The following is a 21,679-nucleotide window of genomic DNA, read 5'->3' on the forward strand; positions in this document are numbered from 1 at the left end:
TAATATTTCAGAAGAGAAAAAGTCCCATTGAACTTTATAGGTAGTTGTCCTCAGTCATTGTTAGCTCTTTTGAAAATCCATTCCATCCTTCTGAAGACATTTATAGAGGGTTTGAAAAAAAAAAAAATACTCTGTACTTTCCGGTTGTATTTTTCCAGTTGTTGTTTTTTCTGCTGCAGCTGACCACAGGCTCTTTTTTGTTTTCAGCAGAAGTTTACCTCACTGCTGGAGATGTGCTGTAAAAACGACACACTTTATTTTCACATTGCATCCTCAGACCAGCTATAATGGCCCAGTTAGTTCTCTCTTGCACTTTATAGCTCAAGTTATTATATTTTTATTATTTCCTATTTAGCCTCGTGGAGTGGATGGGGAAATTGGGTGCGCAGATGCAGAGGTGTCGTTTCCCAGCCCGCAATCGCTCAAGCTGCGAGAAAGCCCTGGTGCATTGGGGCTGCCTTTGACAGCGCTTCCTCAGAAAGCAGGTTTTTGTCCTTTTCGCTGGGTAGGAGACATCAGCTGGGGGTCTCCCAGCCCTGGCAAGGCAGTCCTTGGGAAGTGCTGCTTTCCCTTGGTGGCATTTCCCTGCCGCGTTCCCGAGACCTGTCCCCTCCTCCATCCTGCCTGGTCCTGTTTGCTGCTCTCCTGGAGACTGCAGGTGGGAGGTGTGAAAACCCAGGTAGGCACCCCAATTCAGCTGTCAGAATTGTGGATTTCAGGAGTTTCCAGCTTTCTTATCCTCCATTAACTCCATGTTTATAATGAAGATAAGCCTCCCCTCCCCTGGAGCTGCCCACGGCTCTCTGGTGCGCATGCCCCACGTCGTGCAGCATCTTGTGCTTTCTAGTTGGTGGAGCAAAAAGATTTTCCTTTGGTTTGTTTGGTTAAGTCTTGGTACAGAGTCACTGCTAGGGCTGCAAAATTGCTTCTGCAGGGGAGATTTTTGGTTCACCTTCCTCCCTAAGTGTGCACATCTGGGGGTTTGACAGCCAGGGGGGACCAGCACTGTAGACCAAGCCCCACGCCTGGCCAAGATGCCACCGCCAGTCCTCGCCCCAGGCTCTGGGGAGAGCCGTCCTCCCAGCATCACCCTTTGCTGCCCCGAGCAAGCCCCAGGGAGACGTAGCCCATCCAGCTCTTCTCTTTGTCTTGTTCTCTCCTCCTGTCAGCTTCCCCAACTAGAAACGATGAAGATAAATCTTCTGCAGCAGAACAAATGCGGCCACCCTTTATAACGCTGGTTATTTTTTTCCTTTTTATAAAGGGGGTGGAAAAAAGGGTCTCCCCATCCCTTTTTTTGTGTGATTTAATGCAGCTTTCTCTTTCCTGATTCAGCTGCCTTTCCCCTGCCCTGCGTTCTGTCATTAAGCGCAATCTCTGTCAGCTTGCTTCTGGTGAAATTAATGAATTTCTCACAGAACTGTTAATCATAGAAGCTTTGGTCCGTGACATGTGTTATAATTCAGTGGGTTTTTAACCTTCGCCCCATTTTGGTAATTGGCAAACGGCATCATTTGGCTTTTATTAAAGTGGAAGGCGATGCGTTTTCTTTGTTTGCCTGGGCAGGCTCTGGCAGGGAGACCCGGGGGGTGCTGACGCCCAGGCACACGGCCCCGCTTCAGGCTGGCCGGGCGAAGGGGCTGCCAGAGCTTCATGGGTTCGACACGGACCCCCCCAGGCAAGGGTATCTCACACAGCGGGGGGCAGGCAGGCTGAAGGCAGAGCGGTCCCCAGGGACAATGTTGCCCTGCCAGCGGTGGGGGCAGCGGAGGGGACATGCTGGCTCGTGCCTCTCCTTCCCCCACAGCTCACCTGGGGTTGGATCAAGTGTTTTCTGTAGAACTCCGGGTTTATCCGCGCTCCCAACCGTATCCATTTGAATTAAGGTTTTGTTGTGATCGTTATCGAGTCACGCCCAACAGTGTGGTAGGGAGGTGGCCGAAAGGACCATAGGTGATGCTACTCCTTTGGTCACTCTCATGGACCAGACTTGAAGGCAAACACCTAAAAGAAACGGGCTTGATCCTTCTTCCAGTGGCACAGTCAGCACAGGGCCACCAGGCCCCATCGAGCCAAGGATTCGGGTGGATGTTCTTTGAGATTTTCTGTTAGTAGGAGGAGGCCAATGTGTTTTAGCTGAAGACTGAAGAAGATACACTCATTGCCACCTTTGCAGTTCATACTTTTTTATTTCTACAACAAGGAATGTGGCTAGCAGCCTTTGCTTTTCAATATGGTGCGTATATGTTTGGATTTGAGAGAGAGAATGTGCTCTTGCCTACAGGGGAGTCTCTACAGAGGAGAAGACGAACCCGCTGTAAGGATAAATCTGTTAGAAGCACCCTCAGAAGGTTACCTCTGTGTGAGTTGTATGTATGGTGGCATGGAACACCACCAAAGCGTGCTTCAGACCTGCAGCCCGGGCTGCCTTCAACTGTGGAAAGGGAAGTTTTTCCTGTATGCGATAGATAATCATAGAATCATTTAGGTTGGAAAAGACCCTTGGGATCATCGAGTCCAACCATCAGCCCCACTCTTCAAAGTTCTCCCCTACCCCATATCCCAAATGTTGTGGCTCTTCTCATAACAAGTGCATACCACAAGCTTTTAGGCTCACCTCTGCCTATAGACGTGTCAGAGCTATCACAAAGGAAACAAATAATTAGGGCACTGCGTTAAGATGAGTTCTTGGAAAAGTGCTTGACCCCAGGGTTAGGAAAAGAAAGTTTGGCTGCTGTAAGCTTTTCGAAAGAGGAAGTCCTGGATTGTTTTTATGTGAGGAAGGAACAGTTCCACTTAATTGTTGTAATTCTCTATAAACATGTTAAAATACAAATGTTTCTAGGATTGTGTCACTAAGACCCCAATTTAGCAAAGCCCTTAGCTATTTGCTTACATCCCCCTGTAGTCAAATCTATCAGTGGGACTTAACCGTGCTTTTGAAGTTAAGCACATATTTAAGTGCCTTGCTGAATTGGGGCCAATATTGGCACAGAGAAATAAAGATTTAGAGGCTAATGACTGAGCTCATTTAGATTAGGGATGGGCAGAATGGATTTGAGTGAAGTGAAAACTGGCTCAGAGCTTCAGCCTACATGTGAAGCGAGCTCAGCTTGGGGATTTTTACATCATTGAAACGGGTTGCCCTAATCTATGTTTTTAACATGCCGCAGCCAGTGGAAAGCGTGCAAGAAATCCACTGCCCCGTGCACTCGGCTTGGTGTGAAAATGTCGCCTTAGGAAATCGTACACTAATGGGGCAAGAACAGGAACAGGTGAATCCTGAGGTGGCCCTAGTAAAATAAACACTGTCAGGGAATATCCCAGGCACCAACACTTGCTCGTTTGTTTTTATATATATATATATCTCTGTATATATATATCTATCTCAATAAATCATTAGAATGGTCCTTGGGTCCCTTGAATAGCTTTTCTCGAGACCGGCTCATACTCTGGCAAGCAATTCCCAGGTGCATTTGGGGAGTTAGGATAGACCAAGGATGATTTGAAACAGGCAGTTTTGATGAAGTCACCCTATTTTGATTGCAAGAAAATGGGATAAGCTGTCCCATGCCAGGATTTCATTCTCAGATACTCTATATTGTTTCTTTCCCAAGGAATGCATAGTTTCTGGAGCATGTGATGATTAACCACTGTTAAATGGCAGTACCCATTCAAGAGCTTCTGTAACCCACAATTCTGTAATATGGATGTGATGGGTTCTTTGTCTAAACTTCCTACTTGGCGATATTAATTTCTCCTTCTTAATTCTGCATTTGCAGAACTCAATTCAGGATCGTGACTTCAAAATTCATTGGTATTTACGGCTGACAGTAGCTGATACCAAATTGGAACCAGTAGCTAGAGAACCAGAAATATTTAAATTGGAAACATTTGGTGGCAGTGGTTGTTTTTTTACAAAAAGTGAATGGTTGTATTGTTTGTCACTGAAGTCATTCATATAGAGTTACAGACAGAGAGAGCTGCCCAGATGATCTGCTAACCGAGGCATAATCTGGAGCCTGGAGGGGGTGGCTAAAAATGTTCCCTGGCCATTTAAGAAGACCACAAGGGGACTTGTAAACAGAAAGAAGAACATCACAATAAGTGTTTCTTAATGCCTTTGTCTGTGGCGTTTCAGTTCTGCAGGACTTTTAAGCCCAGGCTTGCTCATCTGGTGTCCTGATATGAACTCAAGAAACCAGAGTCTTTTTTTCCTTTACATTGATGGAAATGACAAGCGATGCCACTGCGGTGACGTTCCTCCAGATTTCCCTTTGTGCAAATTGCAAAGGTTTTCTTGGGCTCATCCTTCCCTCTGAAGCCATTCTAGGCTGAATTCAGTGCTGCGCTGATGTGTAACACATTGATTCACGTAAGCCGTTAAATGAAGTAGGTCTGCTATTATTTTATTTTTCCAACTTTGGAGTGAAACGGTTTTCAGATTTTGCGGGAGTTTTGCAATGGGCAGTCAAGGTTCTCAACACGTACTTCTGAGAATGGCTTGGCAGTGGTGCTCGCTTTTTTCCTCACTGAGTCAACGTCCTCGTCCCTGGAGTCCTGGCACGGGAGGAACTCGTGTCGCAGCCGCACCGACTGAAAAACGGAGGGGGGGGCGAAGTGACGGTTAGCCTTCACGGGTACATGTAAGTGGGACACGTAGGGAGGATTTGGAAAGACATCATTCATCATTTACACTCTCACTCAACATCCCGGGTCAGATACTCTTGCTAATGTTAGTTGGTGACTTACTCAGCCGGCAGTGCCGTGAGGTCAGTAAGGTGCTGCTGCGCTCGGGGAGCCACAGTACGTCTGTGGGCTGTGGTTCACGCTCCTGGGTGATTCATGTTGGGCATTTACAAGACAATTGCACATAGCTGTTCTCCTCACCTCATTTCTACTCAAGAGAAGACCACCTGGGCACTAGGATATACTGTCCCTTGTTCTTCCACTGTCTCATCCACAGTCTTACTGAGCAGCGCAAAGGGAAATCAATGGCCGTTTATATTTGTATGTCAGGCTTTGAGTTGCAGTGACTGGAAAACGTGTGAAACCCTTGGTGTGGGAGTGGGGGGATCTTACTGAAGGCAGGATCTCTCGGTGTAGGTCAGCTCTGGCAGAGGATCATCCGTTCTGCAGAAGTAATGAGCGTCGACGTTGTGGTGCCAACAGACAGGGCGCTGTTTGTTGCGTACAAGGGTACGGAGTTGGCCAACAGAGAGGTGGAATTCTCCTTCCTCAGTCCCGTCAGCGGCAATACTTTGTGCACAATGAGGAAATAAGATCTTTCTGAATGTAGAAATTGTTTATGGCTCGTGGTGCTCCAGGGAAGGGCCGTCACTGAACAAGCAACCTTAAATTACAGGCAGCGGGCACTTCCCATATAGCGCAGTCTGGGACAGAGAAATGAGTTGTGGAGGTACATAATACTGTCGCTTAATCTGATCTAGAGCTCAGTAGAGACATGTGCAGATGTGCTTCTCTATCAGTAACATGGGGATAACAATACCGGCCCAGGTGTCTCACAGGGGTGTCATGAAAATTAATTAGATAATGTCTGCACAATGCTTTGAACACAGCAAAACACCAGGTACACGCTAAGTCCTGTGCTTACTAAGGTGGATGCTGTTTGGGTGGCTGTGAACCCTTTTTCTAGGAGACGGGAATAGCTTGCTTGTAATCTATTTCAAAATACGTGTATTGATGCATTGCTTTCCCTTCCTTCTGTAACTTTCTGTGTTTCAGGTTCTTCCCTACCCACATAGATGGTGAAATAAGTCAAGGTTTTCCCTTATTTAAATTAGTCTTAATTTTCAGCAGAGGCGTATCACCTTGCAGGAATCCTTAACCCCAGAAATTTTGTCTCTAATTCAGCAAAACGTCTTTGCACATAGAATCATAGAATAGTTTGGGTGGGAAGGGACCTTTAAAGGCCATCTAGTCCAATCCCCCTGCCCCAGGCACGGACATCTCCAACTTGATCAGGTTGCTCAGAGCCCCGTCCAACCTGACCTGGAATGTTTCCAGGGATGGGGCATCTCCCACCTCTCTGGGCAACCTGGGCCAGGGTCTCACCACTCTCATTGTAAAAAGTTTCTTCCTTAAATCTAGTCTAAATCTACCTTCGTGCTTTAAGAGTCTCAGCATTTGCATTGCCCTATAGCTGAGGGCCTGCCCCATACTCACATTTGAGCACGTGCTATAATGTTTGACTCAGGTCATCAGAGATGGTGAAAGATTTTGTGTCGACCAGAGGTCTCTATGTGTTCAAACACAAAACAAAGCCCTCTTTTTACAAGTTGTGCTAACTGTTACAATAATTTACAGTAGGGAGAGCAGACAGTTTCTATCTGGGGAAACATTTTATGGATGTCAGGACAGCAACCGGAGAGATCTGAAATGACAGTGTGCTGCTGAGCTTGATAAGAGCTTATCAACACAGCTACACAGCTGATGTTTGGTGTTCCTCGTGAAGTGGAATAAAATGAATGTGTTGATTTAAATCGAGTTTCTCAAAGATAAGAGTGACTATCACAGAAACTCCTTCTCACACGTACGCACATGCACACTTATCACTAGCAATATCAGGCACTCCTCGATTCAGCAGAGATTTAAAATTGGATGGGGCGTAAGGACTGCTCTTGGAGGGAGAGTGCTCTCGAGGGAGGGACGGATGGATGGATGGATGGATGGATGGATGGATGGATGGATGGGTGGATGGATGCGTGGGTGGATGGGTGGGTGGGTGGATGGATGTTGGTACAGGAGTAGGAAGGCCACAGTGCAGTTCAATATTGCAGAACAGAAAGTAATTTTGCGGAATTGTTTGGCTTTTCCCTTTTGCCACAAGACCTGTAATTTGCTTTCATTGCTGTCACCTTTACGACTCTCCCTGTCCTTCAGAAGACATAGCTGGAGGGTGTGCTTGTTGGTGAGGAGCCCTTTGCCGAGTCAGGCTCAGTATGCAGTCTGTGTACCTGCTGCCTGACAGGTGATGAGTTTGTCAGTCAGACACGCTTGCTTTTGTGGAATGAATTAAATGAATTGAATAAAAATACCACTTCTTGTCTCCTACCTAGCTGCGTCCACTACTCCTGTGAAGCCACCGACTGCCAAAAGCTGGAGATCGAGAATGCGCTGCTGAACTGCACCGGTGGCGGGTGGTTCAACGGTGCCCAGTGCAACGTGAGCTGCAAGACAGGCTACATCTTGCAAGTCCAGCGAGACGATGAACTCAGCAAGACCCAGGTTTGTTCTGCTGGTTTTGTATGACCCACAAGACAGGGCTGAGCAAACAGATGTGGAGAAATTGAGAAATAAGCCAGCCTAAACCCCAAAATCTCAGCCCAGCCTTGGGACAAGGCCTTGTCCAAGTACTTCTTATCAGAATAGGAGCCATCTGACTCTGCAGGAAGAGGTACTGACAGAGAGCAAATCTCAGGTGTTCCCCAAATTTAGAAAGGTTCAACCCAAAAGATTTAAATATGCGTTCAGGCCTTCTCTGATCTCAGTGGCTCTAGTCAGCCAAACAGTGTTTCTTGGGTTGGTTTTTCGGGGGTGGGGTGTTTGGTTTTTTGCACAACCAGTTTCTGGGCAAAATAATCTCATTTTTATTCCTCGGGTTGAGGCTAACGATGTCTTAACTCCTTTGCAGTGTTTCAGTCCGGTCAGTGGGGTATTGAGGAAGACTATCCATTTCTTTAAACGTTAAAAAAAACGCGGGTCCTCTGTGCCAGGGGAGGTGGACAAGGTGTGTGTGCGGCATGGCCCGACCTTGGCATCCCACGGGGAGCAGGGTGCAGGGCAGGCACCCCAGTTTGTGCTCTCAGCTCTGATGCTGCCCGATCCCGTGAGCGCAACATGGGGGTGGTTTCCCCCATCAGCACCTTCTCGCTGGTTTTGGGGGCAGCACACACACGTGGGGCTGGGGAGGGCCGGGGGGCAGTAGCGGTGCTCACGGCCTGCCTGGGTTTGGGAAATACTGTGTTCTTCATCGGCTTGCGGAGCGGGGAGACGGAGCGGAGGGGAATGAGTCAGCCCTTTCAACTCAATTACAAAACAAATACAGGACCCCGCGAGCTGGGCCTCTTCCATCCTAATTGGCATCAGCACCAGAACCCCAGCTCCAGCTGAGCATTTTTACAGAACAGAAAACAAGTTCGCAAACGAGCCTGAATGGCTGAACCAGGAAATAGTTGGAAGGGATCTGTACATTGAGCACACAGGAATCCCAAACCAAATAAAACAGCCTAAACATGTTTCACCAGCGCTGTGTTATTTAAACGCGAGAAGTACCTTTTGGGGAGCCTCAGCCAACTGTATATGGTTTTGCTGTGAGAAGTTTGGTTTCAGAGCCTTGATCAGACTCACATGACAGGAGCGGAGGATTTTAGCACCCTTAGCTAACGTGATTCACTGCCTATTACAACACGCTTCCTCTCCCCCTGGTCTACTATTGCACTTCATCGTCTTTTTTCCACTGATAAAAACCCTGAGGCAAATGGCTTTGTTTTGCTCAGTGCTGTGCGTTCGCTGTTCAAGTCAGGGAAGGACTGGAGCATCTTAAAGATATTCACATTCAGCGAAGCACATTAAACAGATGCTTTAAGAGTTTATTCGTGTGCTTTGGACATCTGTTGAAAAGGAACGGACAGTTTCTGTCACTATCGTCTTGTTTTATTTCTTTATGTCAAGTGCTGCAAGACACATCTTGTGGAACATGTAGGCAAGAAATGAATTATCCGAGAAAGTCTGGAATCCATGGTTTGGATTCCTTGTATTGTGTTGTATTGAATTGCGTTGTGCGCCTTCCACAGTTGCCTCCCAGCTTCATCTCCCCTTGTGATCGCAAGCATGTGGAGATGAGATAGGGCATGTGGGTTGTTATCTATGGTCAGAGGGACTTTCTGCCGTGATTGAGGAACCTTGCACAAAACTGCGTGCTTCACTCTTGTAGTTTAGTTGGATATTTTGCTTGATTAACTGATTTTAGGGTCTAGAGTTATTTTTTTCTCATTTCACTGAGAGTGGGGAGGGCTGCATGAGGAAGAGGAGGAAGGAAAGTAGCTTTGAAGGTGCTGATGTTTCACACTCTTGGGTAGGAAGAAGCCTGAGGAGAGGTGCAATGTCTCAAAGAGCAGACTGAACATGGGTGGCCCATGGGCACTGCATGCTGATGAAGATGATAGACAGACCCGTGAAGACACCCTGGTTTAGCATCTGAACCGCATTTGTCTTCTGCATTTCACTGAAAGGCAGAAAAAAAGGGTGAACAGAGAATTAAAAGCAAAATTTTCAAAAGCACCTCAGAGATGTGGGGGCACAAGTCACATTTCAAATCAATCTTTTACATCTAAGGGGCCTTTGAAAATCTTCGTAAGAGTTTCTGCACTTTCTGGCCTCTGTGTCTTCTGAAGCCACCATTTTAATCAGTCTTAGGGCAAAACATTCATTCATCTCTGCTCTCTGAGAAGCTCCCATTCCCAAATTCTGTTAAAACTCCATAAAATCACCAAATCCTAAAACCATCAGCACTACATGCAGTAGAAACTGTTTGCTGTTTGAAAATAAAAACAGAAAAAAGCTGAGCTGTTTACAGACTCTTGGGCTCTCTCTCGTCCTCATTTAGGGACTCCGCAACAACAACAAAAAAGGGTTTGTGGAGCGATGGAGCAAAATCCTTCATGTATCTTTCTCACAAAGAAGATCTCGGGATGGTTTCATTTTCCTCCGATTTCTTCCCACCCCCCCGACAACTCCATCGCTCTTTCTTCTCTTCTCCCCCTTTCCCCCCTTTGTCTTTCACAGCTCTCCTCCCCCTTGTCCTTCACTGAAAGCCCCGCTCATTCACTTACTTGTTGTCATCTCTCCTTGAAGCTACCACCACTGCTGCTCTGGTCAAGAGGTGTTATTTAAAACCCAGCAGCTCCCTAATGTTGTGCAAAGGCATCATCAATCATGCCAGGAAAAGAAAGCGCGGCTCATGTGGGTTCAATTAGAGACACAGTAGTGGGCAGAAGTGGAAGAATACTTAGAGGGGAGGGCACAGCTGTTCATTTTTAAGGAGAGGAAACTTCACACGTGAAGCATCGCTTGAAGAAGGAACCGGCTGGGATCTTGGGCAGCAGGAAGGAGACATGAATTCTCCCAAGCTGTTAAAAGTCCCAAGAAACAAATCTTTCTGGCACCAGATTTGTTTAAGTTTGCATCCTCTTCACTGTATTGCACACTGTATCTTTGGAGGCCCTTTTTTCCCCCCTCTTCTTTTCTCCTCCTCGCCCGCCCTCCCTCCTTGCGTAAGCCTCTTTTGGAAGGCAGGACGTGAAGGGAAGCGGTTGCTGTGATGCCAGTCAAAGCAGCGCAAAGTGCCCAAAGTGACAGCTAATAAAGCAGATGAGAAAGCCGAGTGCTTCGTGTGGACTGCTGTGAGCTGGGTGACCTTGTCAGATCAGACAGGCGAAACCGGCACGTGCCTGCTCGGGCTTCGGGTGGGAGAGCTGCACAGGCAGGCGCAGATGCTGCCACACAGACCCAGTGCCAGGTCCGAAGGCGGCTCTGCTCAGGCTGAGGCGATTGGAAACCCCCCCCCCCCCCCAGGGTGCGGCGTGGCGCTGGGGAGAGCCGAGCTCCTGCTCTGGGGTCCTGCCCCTGGGCACCGCAGTGATCCCACCCTCGGGTGGGACATCGCAAGAGGGAGAAGCTGAAAGCTGGTGGGTGCCATCTGCAATAATTTCCGTGGTAGGGTTGTCCTCTGTGCTTTCAATCAGAGCCACTGGTCTTTGTCTCCGTTGCGGGGAATGTTCTCTGTTCTGTTCTGCTGCAGAAACGCATGTGCTCCTATTGCTTGAAGTGATGACATGATAGACATGCTTTAAAATGTGCCATTATTATGTCTGACCTTGAAAACCTCAGCTTCCATCGTACAAAGTGTGGAACAAATTACCGGAAAAAGCTGAGAAGCCAGGGTCTTACCCACATGGGCACGGCTTCTCTGCCTGGGAACGGGCTCGCCAGTGTGTCAGGAAGAGGAGAAGCCATACGGGCCTGGAAGGAGGTGACTCTTCCAGATTTGGTCAGTGGTTTTGTTGGGAAAGTACCATGGGGAAAAACCCAGAGATGAAAACGTGGAGAGACTAATTATTTTTTTCACGTCGAGGTCTAGAACAGGGGCAGAAATGAAGTGCAGTGGGAGTATGGCTCTAACGGGGGGTCCTTTCCAAGGAGGGGTGCCCCGGGCATGTTGTGTTTCCAGCAGGCTGTGGTGTCCTGCAGCTTTCTGCTAACAAAGACCATGGCTGCAGCTGAAATACCCTCAGCGTTAGCTTGGGCAAAACATTCTTGCCCATTTTCTCTAAGGTGTGATTGTCATGCAGATATATTACTTCTGTTTTAATTTTTGTTTTATATTCTGGATTCTGAATTTGCACTCTTTGTTTATGTAGAGCTACATCTGATGCGCAACGCCATCGTTAGAGAAACTCCCTTGTGCACCATACTGTGTCTCAGCAGTCAGTATCAGCCAGTAGGAGCAATCATTCATTCCGAAACTAGATCACACCAACACTAATTGAATTCTTTGAGTTGAATCTCCTATCACTGATAGAGCTTCCCTGGGCTCAGCGTGGATCCAGCAAGATATGGTGCAAGACCCACGTCTTTTCCATAACGTTTGGATAGCCCCTGACATCAGTAGCTTGGGTTTATGTTTTAACCTCCTGCCGTGCAGGTGCCCAGCAGCCATGGTGCCGGAGTGTTATCTGGTGATAGCGTCTGTTAAGGGAAATGAAGTCTTTGCTGAATGCTGGAGCAGCCCAGCAAGTGTGTTGGTGATGCTGCTGTGTGTGCGCGCTGCGAAGACACGGCAATATTCTGTATCATCCCTTCTCCTGTGGCCATCACACCGCAACTTCCTGGATGCACAGGCATCTTCAAGTCATCAACTGTCTACAGAATATACAGTATATACTTTTTAATGGAGCAGATAATCTGATAAGCAACAAAGGCAGAATTAATAGCCACTGGGGAGCACAATGATTGGGAATGAGAACACAGAGTGTCACTTCACCTGAGCGCTCCGAGAATCTCAGAATGTGCCACTGTAAATTTGTAGAAAAGACATTTTTTTCCATCAGCAGTGCTCCCTGTTTAAATAAACTCCACGGTCTAGAAAGGGGTTTTGTGCCCACTTGGGAAGTGTCCAGTTTCTCAGCTCTGGGACTGCTTTTTCCATTCTGAATGCAACCATATATCAAAGGGAGACAGGTCTGAACTTCTGTTGAAACCATTAGGGTGTTTTTGCAAAAAGGGAATCCAGGTCCCTTTGATGTGTGCTAGAAAAATTCCCCCTTCCTTTTATAAACCCAGATCAATGGTCGGCGGTGCAAATCTCCTGGGAGCGTACCAGCCCTGAATAAAATATTCCCTGGAGGCAGCAGAGTGCTGCTGTACGGCTTGGTCAGATTCCTCGCTGGTGTCTTCCCCTTCTCGTGTTTGGGTTTCTCACATTTCTTTTTCCTCTGTCCCTCTCTTTATTCTGGTATGAAGAGTCCTACTTTCAGATTCTTCGCTCCTAGTTTTTAATCATATTCCCTTTTTAATTGGAAAGTGGATGTGTTGTTTGTTCTGTGCTCTTTGCCAACGTGTTTGTCCTTCAGTCACCCAGTAAATTCTTCATCTTAGCTTTGGATGGATGACTGCTTTACCTCCCCTGTTTTTTTTTCTCTCTCCCTAGCAATTCAGGATTTCAGTCTGCTGCATTGTTTGGATTATTCCTCAAATCCATGGAAGTGTATCTTCGGCGTAGCTATGACAGTAGAGTGACATCAGGGAAATCAGAGCACAGGCACTGACTCTGTACTCGACCGCTCAAGTGCCAAGTGCGCGTATGGGAGGATGCTCTTGGGTCTGTCCATTGCAAACTCCTCCAGGGAAAAGTCTGTCTCTCCAGCGAGCGTGTCCCCGGTGCCAGGGCAGCAGGGCCCCGGTTTCATTTGGAGCCTCGGGGCACTCTGATGGCAGAAGCCGTACCAGCAGCTGTCAGGATCTGAACACAATGTTGACATGGCCCAGGCCATCTCCTTTGGTGCCCCAGTCCACAGGTGACTGTCGCCGCTTGGGAGAGCCTCGGATGGGAGTCCCAAACGGGTTTATGTCAAGTTGGCTTTTACTTCAAACCCAAGAGTGAGTTCGACTGCTCAGAAGTACATGGGGATCCCTTGGAGTGGCTGTGTCACTGCATAGGTGACAGGGATCAGGGATTGCTGTCAGCCTCAGACAGCTCAGGCTGGCGCGCTCCTTCGGGAGCACAGGGCAGAGCAGCAGGCATGCGGCGTGTCTCGGGAGGCGATGCAGACAAGAGTTCAGATTATTTGTAGTGCTCCACTCTTTATATTGAAGCACTTTGGTGTCTCAGCCCAGAGGTGACAGAAATACATCCTGGTTCTCTCCCCTGGTTTCTTGTTGGGACCTCGGTGTTTTTAGTAGCTGGTGTCCAAATCTTGATGGTAGTGATCAGGCCTAGTTTTGCTTAACTTGTGAGCCAGAATAATGACTGTTACTAGGCTTGAAATGGTTTTGCTCTCTCCCTTGCTGGCTGTGGTGGCTGTAGGCGTGTGTCTTTTTCCAGACGGAGTCCAGCATCACCATGACTTGCACGGATGGGAAGTGGAACAAGCAGGTGACCTGCGAGCCCGTGGACTGCGGTGTCCCAGACCAGTACCATGTCTACCCTGCCACCTTCAACTGCAGCGAGGGGACCACCTTTGGCAAGAAATGCTCCTTCACTTGCCGACCGCCGGCTCTTCTGAAAGGTATCGGAGGGTGTCTGTGCAGTGAGCTGGGGATAGCCGCACAGCTGACACAGACTGTTCCTAGCAATATATGGTACTGTTGCTGTTGTTTTAGAATTATTCATGATATTTTAAGTATGAAGAATTATGAGACTCTATGGGAAGGTTTATTTATATTAGAAGTTAAGTTCCTTTGCATCTCTCTATTACCTTCCTTTGACCTTTCCTCGATCACGGCTGGCCAGGCAGTAATGACAGTGAATATTGCTTCCATACAACCAAAACATGGAAAAGTCATGGGGATAAATCAAATTGAACTCTCTCATCTTCTTTCCCATGCCTTCTCTGTTTTCTGTGTCTGTTCCCCCTTCTATGCCTCTTCCAGGTATTTGGAAAAGCAGAACACTGAAAAGTCCCATGTCCCAGTGGCACAGTCCCCCATCACTGTTTTTCCTAATTCACTCATCACCTCTTTCCTTTTCCTCACTCATCTTGCTCTACCTCTGACCTTTCTCTCCTCTTCTTGTTTGGGACTCTCTACAATTTTTTTTTCTCTTAAAAATAACACACTCTGCTGCCTTCTTCCCTTTTCTCCCCCATCTTCTTCCCTGCTGCTTTTCTGCTAGCATCCCCATCATCTTCTCAGCACCATCAGCTCTTCTGCTCACTGGCACATTACCCTTTTTGATCTGGTCCTCAAGAAACAAGAAAACGTATCATTGTTAATTTGAAGGAACATTAGAGCCAAATTAACTTGTCGTTTTGCAGTGGAGTAATCTTCACTGCAGTTGTCAACTCGGGTACAAATGCTGTATAAGCTTTTTTTGTACGTGTGGTATCATCTTGGCTGCCAGGATCCATTGCAAACCCCAGAAGAGGCATGGGAAGTATTCTTCATTTCAGTGAAAGGATATGTTGATTTCTTCATCTATAACCAAATCGCTTCATTCTTTTAACTCCGACTTAGGAGGGTAACCACAAGCAGCAAACACACAGTGAAAGTTAAGACTACTCGAAGGGGAAATTTTGATCAAAGAATTCCCTTTTTCTGTTCATATGCTCAGTTGGTCATCTTCAACAAGAGGTGGTTTTTTCATCGAAAATGCCTGGAATTGTTTTGAGGGGGCAGTGGAAATGATAGTATTCAGCATGACCAGCATGAGCTTCAGCTGATGACTCCGGTGGGGGTCGCTGGAGGGTTGATGACCAACCCCCCCAGGTCAGGGGGGCAGCAGTGGGGTGTAGCATCACCTCACTTTTGTCCAGAAACTCTGGGAGCTGTGAGGTAAAGGCACCGTTTGGTGTACAGCCATTGGCGATGACTAATAGATGTTGCCACTAAGCTTCTGGAGGATGGCGTTCGAATGACTCATGGCTAATTCAATCACTGACGTCATGACAGCCACTGTTGGTAATGTCACAGCTTATCACTTTGCAGTGGCGAGTATGATATCACCACGGCTGGTCTGCAGAGCTGCTGCATGAGTCAGAGCAGAGGAGCATGCTGGTGCTCTAGAAAAGAGCTCCCTTCTGCACAAAATACCTCTGCAATCATCTGCAGTTGGGGAGGGGAGAGAGAAAGGCAGGGCTGATTTAATGCGGCTTCTCTTATCTTTGTGGGTAGGGCAGGAGGGCTCCTCCACATACCTTCCTGAGCCCTCCAGAGCCTTTTGTTTTCTTCTTCTTTGAATTCCAGCCTCATGCCCCGGCTCTCTTCCTTCCCTCTTGGAGAGATGGCATCGCTCGGGGGTTAGCAGTTTGTCAGTATTATTTTGGATAACTCTGAAGTTGGCTTGCTATCGAAAATATGCCTTGTGGGTTGAGAAGAGTTCCTGCAGCAATGCTTGGGGATTTCAATAGAGTATTAGGGATTTTTGAAGGGTTAGTGGCTCATAGCTGTGCTTTGTTTCTTAGGAAAAGCTTATTCCTTTTCAACATACTGTATAAAATAACAAAGAATGTAAAATACACTGAGACTAGGCTACTTTTAGCTTAACCTTCTGAAGTCAACTAGGTCATAGCAGAGGCAAATAGATCTATTGTACCTTTTACCTTTGAGGTGCTGCCCAAGAAAGCTTCCTAAGGAAAATGAGTCTCTAATGAGTATTATGAATCGTATTTATCACACTAGTCCCCAAGGACTGAGAGTCCCCAGCTGAGAATGGCTCCTCATTGTGTTGGAGTAGTGACTCTAATACTAACAGATGCTGCTCCAAAAGGCTCAAAATAAAAAAAAAAAAAAAGGACAGATTCAGGGAAGAGATATAACACAGAATCAGAATGAAGAATGTAATGGCACCAAACCCTCTGTTAATGCCATGACTTTGGAGAGGAGGGGGTTGATGTATGAAGCAAGCTTCCTTTCAGAGAAGAACAAAATAAGGAAGAGAAATACAAAAGATTACAAACCCAGTGTGGTTTCCCCTATGCTATAGCATTTCCTGAAATAAGCGCTGTCTGCCTGTCATCTGAAAACAGAGTCCTTAATGATTTAATGCCGTCGTCTAGAAAGAGAAAATGCATAGGACATCCACAGTTGAATTTGTCAAACCAGCTGAGGTGGCTTTTGATGTATTATGGGTGTAACGACATGTCGAAAAAAATAGTCCTGCTGAATGTTGTTAACTTTGCTCACTGTTCTTCTCAGGAAACAACAGCAACTTGACCTGCATGGAGGACGGGCTGTGGTCCTTTCCGGAGGCCCTGTGCGAGCTGATGTGTCGAGCACCATCCATCGTCCCTAATGCGGATCTCCAGACTACTCGTTGCCGAGAAGATAAGCACAAAGTGGGCTCGTTTTGCAAGTATAAATGCAAACCAGGTTACCATGTCCCCGGATCTTCCAGAAAAGCAAGAAAGTACGTGAAAGAGCAATGCCATGCAGTCAGCATGATTTAGAAAGCCATGAGTTAAGATGCTTTCGGGAAAGGGATGGGCTGTTTATAAGAGACTGTATGTGCTGTAAGGAAAATCACTGAGCAACTCCTTCATGCAGATAGTTGTGGGGTTTCAAGGGGATTTAGGCACCTAGCTCACTTAGGCTTCTTTGAAAATCCTAACCAGTGCTCAAAAAACAGACCTTACCTTAGAAATACCCCTTTGATATGCAGCCTGGGGAGTCCCCTTTGAAACTCTGCAGGAAAGGGTTAGTGCTATCGTATACTTCTGACTCTGCACAAACCCACTTCAAACCAACCACAGCCCGCAAGCCTGGGAAGTGGAGTTTTTGGGAGATGTGTCCAAGGCGAAAAGAGGAGTTTAGGCTGGGCAGCTCAATGTTGGCTTTGCAAATAATCGTTATTTTTGCTCAGAGACCTCATGACGCAGATTCACGACTTGTTCCCCAAGTGTTAAAGGCTCAAGCACACCCATCCCCTGCAACCTGCTAGCAGAGCTCAGAGGCTTTAGAGGCGCTTGGCTGACTCAGCTGCTCACTAAATGGTCTTGTTTTTTTCTGCACAAAAAGGCGAGCCTTTAAGATCCAGTGCACGCAAGACGGCACGTGGCTGCCGGGCGCTTGTGTGCCCGTTACCTGCGACCCTCCGCCTTCCAAGTTTCACGGGCTCTACCAGTGCTCCAACGGCTTCCAGTTTAACAGCGAATGCCGGATCAAGTGCGAAGATGATGACAATCAGTCGGTGAGTCTCTCTTAACTGAATTATCTCAGCCCATACAAGCGTGGTTTTATCATATGTTCCCTAAGGACCCTGATCTTGGAAGGGCCGAGAGCCATTGAGCTCTTCTGAGACCAGAGGCAGAGAAATGGAGAAGGGAAATACATAATTAAAGTATAAGGAGAAAACTACTGCAAAGAGCCTGGAAATATTATTTCTATGATAGTAGTAATGGTATTAACTCTTGCCTGTAGAGGACTAGCAGTGAATAACTTACTGTTTCCGGACAATAAGTGGCTGAGAGATCTGCCTCAGTGGCTCTATGATCCAGTTAGAAAATAAGGAGTAACGAATGAAATTAAGTAGGATATGAGTTACCTGCACTTGTCCTGTTTGTTCATTTCAGCTTGCTTTTCTCCCCAGTTCTTTTTCTCATTATCATTATAGGTATGTGTGCCGTATGGTAATTTAACTTTCTAGGGATTACAACTATTCAGGTGAACTGTCTCTAACCTTTCATCTTTTTCTGGCTGTGAAGGTGTCATTTGGCATCAGGGGTCAGATCCTCATCTGGCATAAATCAATGTGTTGCCTTTGACTTCCTAGGAGCTGTGTTCACTGATACGGGAAGGTCTGGCCTTCAGTAACTTGTTTGAAATGCTTAGTTGTCCTCACCAGAGGTAATTATAGTTTGTGAGATAAGCAGCTTCTCCCAGAAGCGCTGCTGCTGCCTGGGAAGAGAAGGTGGGGATGTAGAAGCTGCTGCTACTACACACGCTGCAGAGAGCAGGGATTGCTCTGTCAAAGGCTTTTTAATATCATGCCAGATTCTGAGGCCGTATTAAAAAGGGACCACCCCTGCTCTGGGGCCAGTGATGTGAAAGACACCTCTGATGCCTGCTCCAGAGGTTAAAAGCCAATCACTGCCCTCATCCCCTGGCAGGTTGGCCTGCCCTCTTCACGGGGATGACACGCAGAGCCCTGGGGTTTTGCATCAGGGCACCTGGGAAAGACTTACGTGAGGTTATGAGCCTTGTGAAATGAGAGGTTGCACGCGTGGGTGCAGTTTGGGTGGGAGCTCTGGGATACAGCGTCTGTGGCTTTGTGCATCTCCCACTCGCTGAGGCTGGTCAGGGTGGCTGAAGACATGCACCATCGCTGCCATGCAGGGAAACTGGGGCCACCAGGGCAATGACAACTGGTATAATGGGGTTGTGTTTGCTTTTAAATGAGCTGGACACGAAGAGGAGCAAGCAGTGGAGTCAGGGTTACAGCAATAATGAAGTGAGCTCTGGAAAGTGAGAGGTACAGCTACGTCTCTCTTCACTGTAAGGACGGGTGTAGTGACTGTCCAGCTGCGAAAGCACCTTGAGCAAAGGAGCAGATAACATCTTGAGAAAGGGATTTGCAGAGAAAGGTATTTCCAGATATCGCAGAAAGTAGACTTTCTGCGAAAGTCTAGGGAGGCAGGACTCCTGGCACAAGCCAGAACCACTTGAGAGGTGTTAATTATTTAAGGATTAAACCCCACTAAGTCTCTCTCAGCTATATAAGGTGATAATGCACGTTGCATCCAAGCAAGAAACCCAGCAGGGATTTTCACAAGAGATTTTGCAGGTCAGGGAATGATGGACAGTATGTTACTATAGCAATGGATATCCTGGGATCTCTGAGTACGTTGCAGAAACTAGACAATAGTACCCTCAAGCGCAGCCAGCTCCAGGAACGTAAATCAGGTTTCACGGCTCACCTTTAAAAATCATGTTTGAACCCTGGCATGCAAATTGCAATGGAAGTGCACCACACTTGCTAGAACAGCAAATTGTGCTCAATTATCACTTAGCGATCTCTTCCTGAATTTGTCACCACGCTGAAAGATCATTACTCAGCTGTACATATGGCATCTCTTAATCACCAGGAATGTAATGGTCATTTAAGCAGGTACCTCCCCTGGCACCCAGAGCAAGGGTCTTCCGTTTCTGAATGTTGTGCACAAATCATAGAAACAGTCAGATCTAAATTAATCAGTCTCTGCCAAACTGGCCCTTAGGTGAGAGTCACCAAGCTGGATCACACCCTGAGTCCATCTGGTCCATTATCCTTTCATATGATTTTCTTATTACTTCTGGCAATGGCCAGATGTCTAGAGAAGGGGAAGCAGGTCCCACGCAGTAGTCTGCCGATAAGACCACTTCGCATCTCACTAAACATTGTGTTCATCAACAAAGCTGAGCAAAAAAAACATGAGGATATTAAGGACGAGACTAACACTGAAGGCTGCGCAATCTTCCACGCCGGTACCAGGGGCCTGTGCTGTGCAACAACGGGTGTGAGTCGTGGGGAAGAGCTCCTAAGGGAAGTCCAGCAACCTGCTGAGATCCCAGCATAGACAGCACCCTAAAGGATCCCCAAAGATACCCAGCGCCATCTCCAAGAGCAGGGTGGGTTGATTGCAGGCACCATGCCTGGCCTGTAAACCGGGCGAGGAGAAGCAGAGATCCTGCATGGTTCTCCCACCCAGCAAGGCCCCCGTGGGAGGTTTGGAGCCCAGCCACACCAGACGTCCTCCTGTTGAACGTCCCACATTACCCCACGGCAGTTAGGCTCGCAGATCCTGCAGAACAGCTTGCGCAGAAATCCCCAATGCCATGAGGATAGATCTGACAAAAGATTGCCTGTGCACTCCTTTGTTGTTTCTAAAGGGCATGATATTTCCCCTCGGACTTGGGTATTCATTCCTCAGTATCATACAGAGAATCTTTTCTATAAGAGAAATGTCATATTCTATTCCTTGCCCATTCCCACACCAGAGGATTTTTTTTCTCCTATCCACCTGCCTCCGTGCCTGTCTGTCTCAGCCTCTTCGCGTGCTGTCACTCAAGGCAGCCAAGCTCTAAAGAGCACGTTCTGCCCTGCTAAGCATCCCTGCTCCCCTTCCTCCTTCAGATGGCCATTGGGGATTCTTTCTTTTTCGAGACAAAGATGATGCAACTAGTTAGGAAATGGGAAGAGGGGAAAGGTTGTCTGCATTCAACACAAACCTCTCAACAACAAGAAAGAAGGCGAATGGGGTGAATGCACCTTTATCGCAACCGCAGTGGGTCTGGTTTAAGGTAGAGACCGCGCAAGGGCCTTGGGAAGACATTGCGTTGCACAGAAGAGGGGTGTATGTGTTTGTGTGGTTTCATTTGCAGCTTTCATTTTTTTTTATTCTTTGGAAGAAAACTCCTCCTTTCCCCCCGGGCTGGCAGTCCCAACCGGGGGCTCTCCCGGCTCCAGCGGAACTTTGCTCCCAGCTCAGCTCTGCCCACTTCTCACTGCTCAGCCTGTCCTTGGCTGTTGTTTTTGTGACCATCCCCCTTATCTTCTTCTCTCCTTCCCAGGGCCGTGGAAGCAACGTGATTCACTGCCGGAAGGATGGCACCTGGAGCGGCTCCTTTCATCTCTGCAGGGAGATGCAAGGCCAGTGCACGCTGCCCACGCAGCTCAACAGCCACCTGAAGCTGCAGTGCGCCGGCGGCTACGGAATAGGTTTGTGAGCATCGGCCCCGGCCGTCTGCCATGGGGGATGTGGCTCGGATGGGAGCAGGGAGCAGTGGGACAGGAGAGGAGGAAGAGGATGGGAACGAGAGGGAGGAAGGAAGGAGCCTGCAGTCCTTGAGGTCACCTTTCCCTGTGGACCTGTTTGCCTGAGTGAGAGGCTGCGACGGGAGGCTTTTCAGGGAACTGCTTTTAGGAAACATGAAGCTTTGAGAGGCCGGGCATCACGTAACATGCTCTGATCGCCTGCTCCTTGCAGCGCTTCCAGTTTCATCGTGTCCCTTCTTGGCCAGCTGGTTTTAATGGGCAGCCAGCATGCCAGACTATGCCAGAGACACAGCCAGTCCTCGAAACACAGGGAGAGGTTGTACCTGCGTTTGCTCTTACACTTTTGTAACGTCGCCGTCCTTCGACCACACGCACACACGCACGCCCCAGAGGCTGACAGGCAGGAAGCCGGCAGGGAAGCGCAGCACCAGGATAATTCAGGTCTCGCCAGAAAGAATATGAGACCAGCTGAGCATCCCCTTTGGTAGGTCTCTCCAGAAAGAATACGAGACCAGCCGAGCATCCCCTTTGGTATGACAGTGGTTTAGGAGCTATTGTAAGGATATGTTTTCCCCCTTCCTTCTGGGGTGCCTGGTCACTCTGCAAGGGGTGGTGAGCACTGGGGGGCTTCCTGCGCTCAGCTTTGCTTTGGCTCACCCGGGCAGAGGGAGGGATAGACTACACACTAAA

General features: G+C 47.8%; 1 protein-coding gene across 1 annotated transcript in view; it reads left to right on the forward strand.

Annotated features, from left to right (window-relative positions):
* The window catches only part of PAPPA (pappalysin 1), a 183,010-nt gene that overhangs the window by 133,274 nt on the left and 28,057 nt on the right, over positions 1-21,679 (forward strand). The window contains exons 14-18 of the mRNA XM_063353366.1: positions 7,080-7,248; positions 13,625-13,808; positions 16,435-16,645; positions 17,254-17,425; positions 20,785-20,932. Of these exons, the coding sequence (XP_063209436.1) occupies positions 7,080-7,248; positions 13,625-13,808; positions 16,435-16,645; positions 17,254-17,425; positions 20,785-20,932 (884 nt within the window). The remainder of the gene's footprint in view (positions 1-7,079; positions 7,249-13,624; positions 13,809-16,434; positions 16,646-17,253; positions 17,426-20,784; positions 20,933-21,679) is intronic.

The sequence above is a fragment of the Chroicocephalus ridibundus genome, chromosome 15 (assembly GCF_963924245.1).
Source record: "Chroicocephalus ridibundus chromosome 15, bChrRid1.1, whole genome shotgun sequence".
Lineage (NCBI taxonomy): Eukaryota > Metazoa > Chordata > Aves > Charadriiformes > Laridae > Chroicocephalus > Chroicocephalus ridibundus.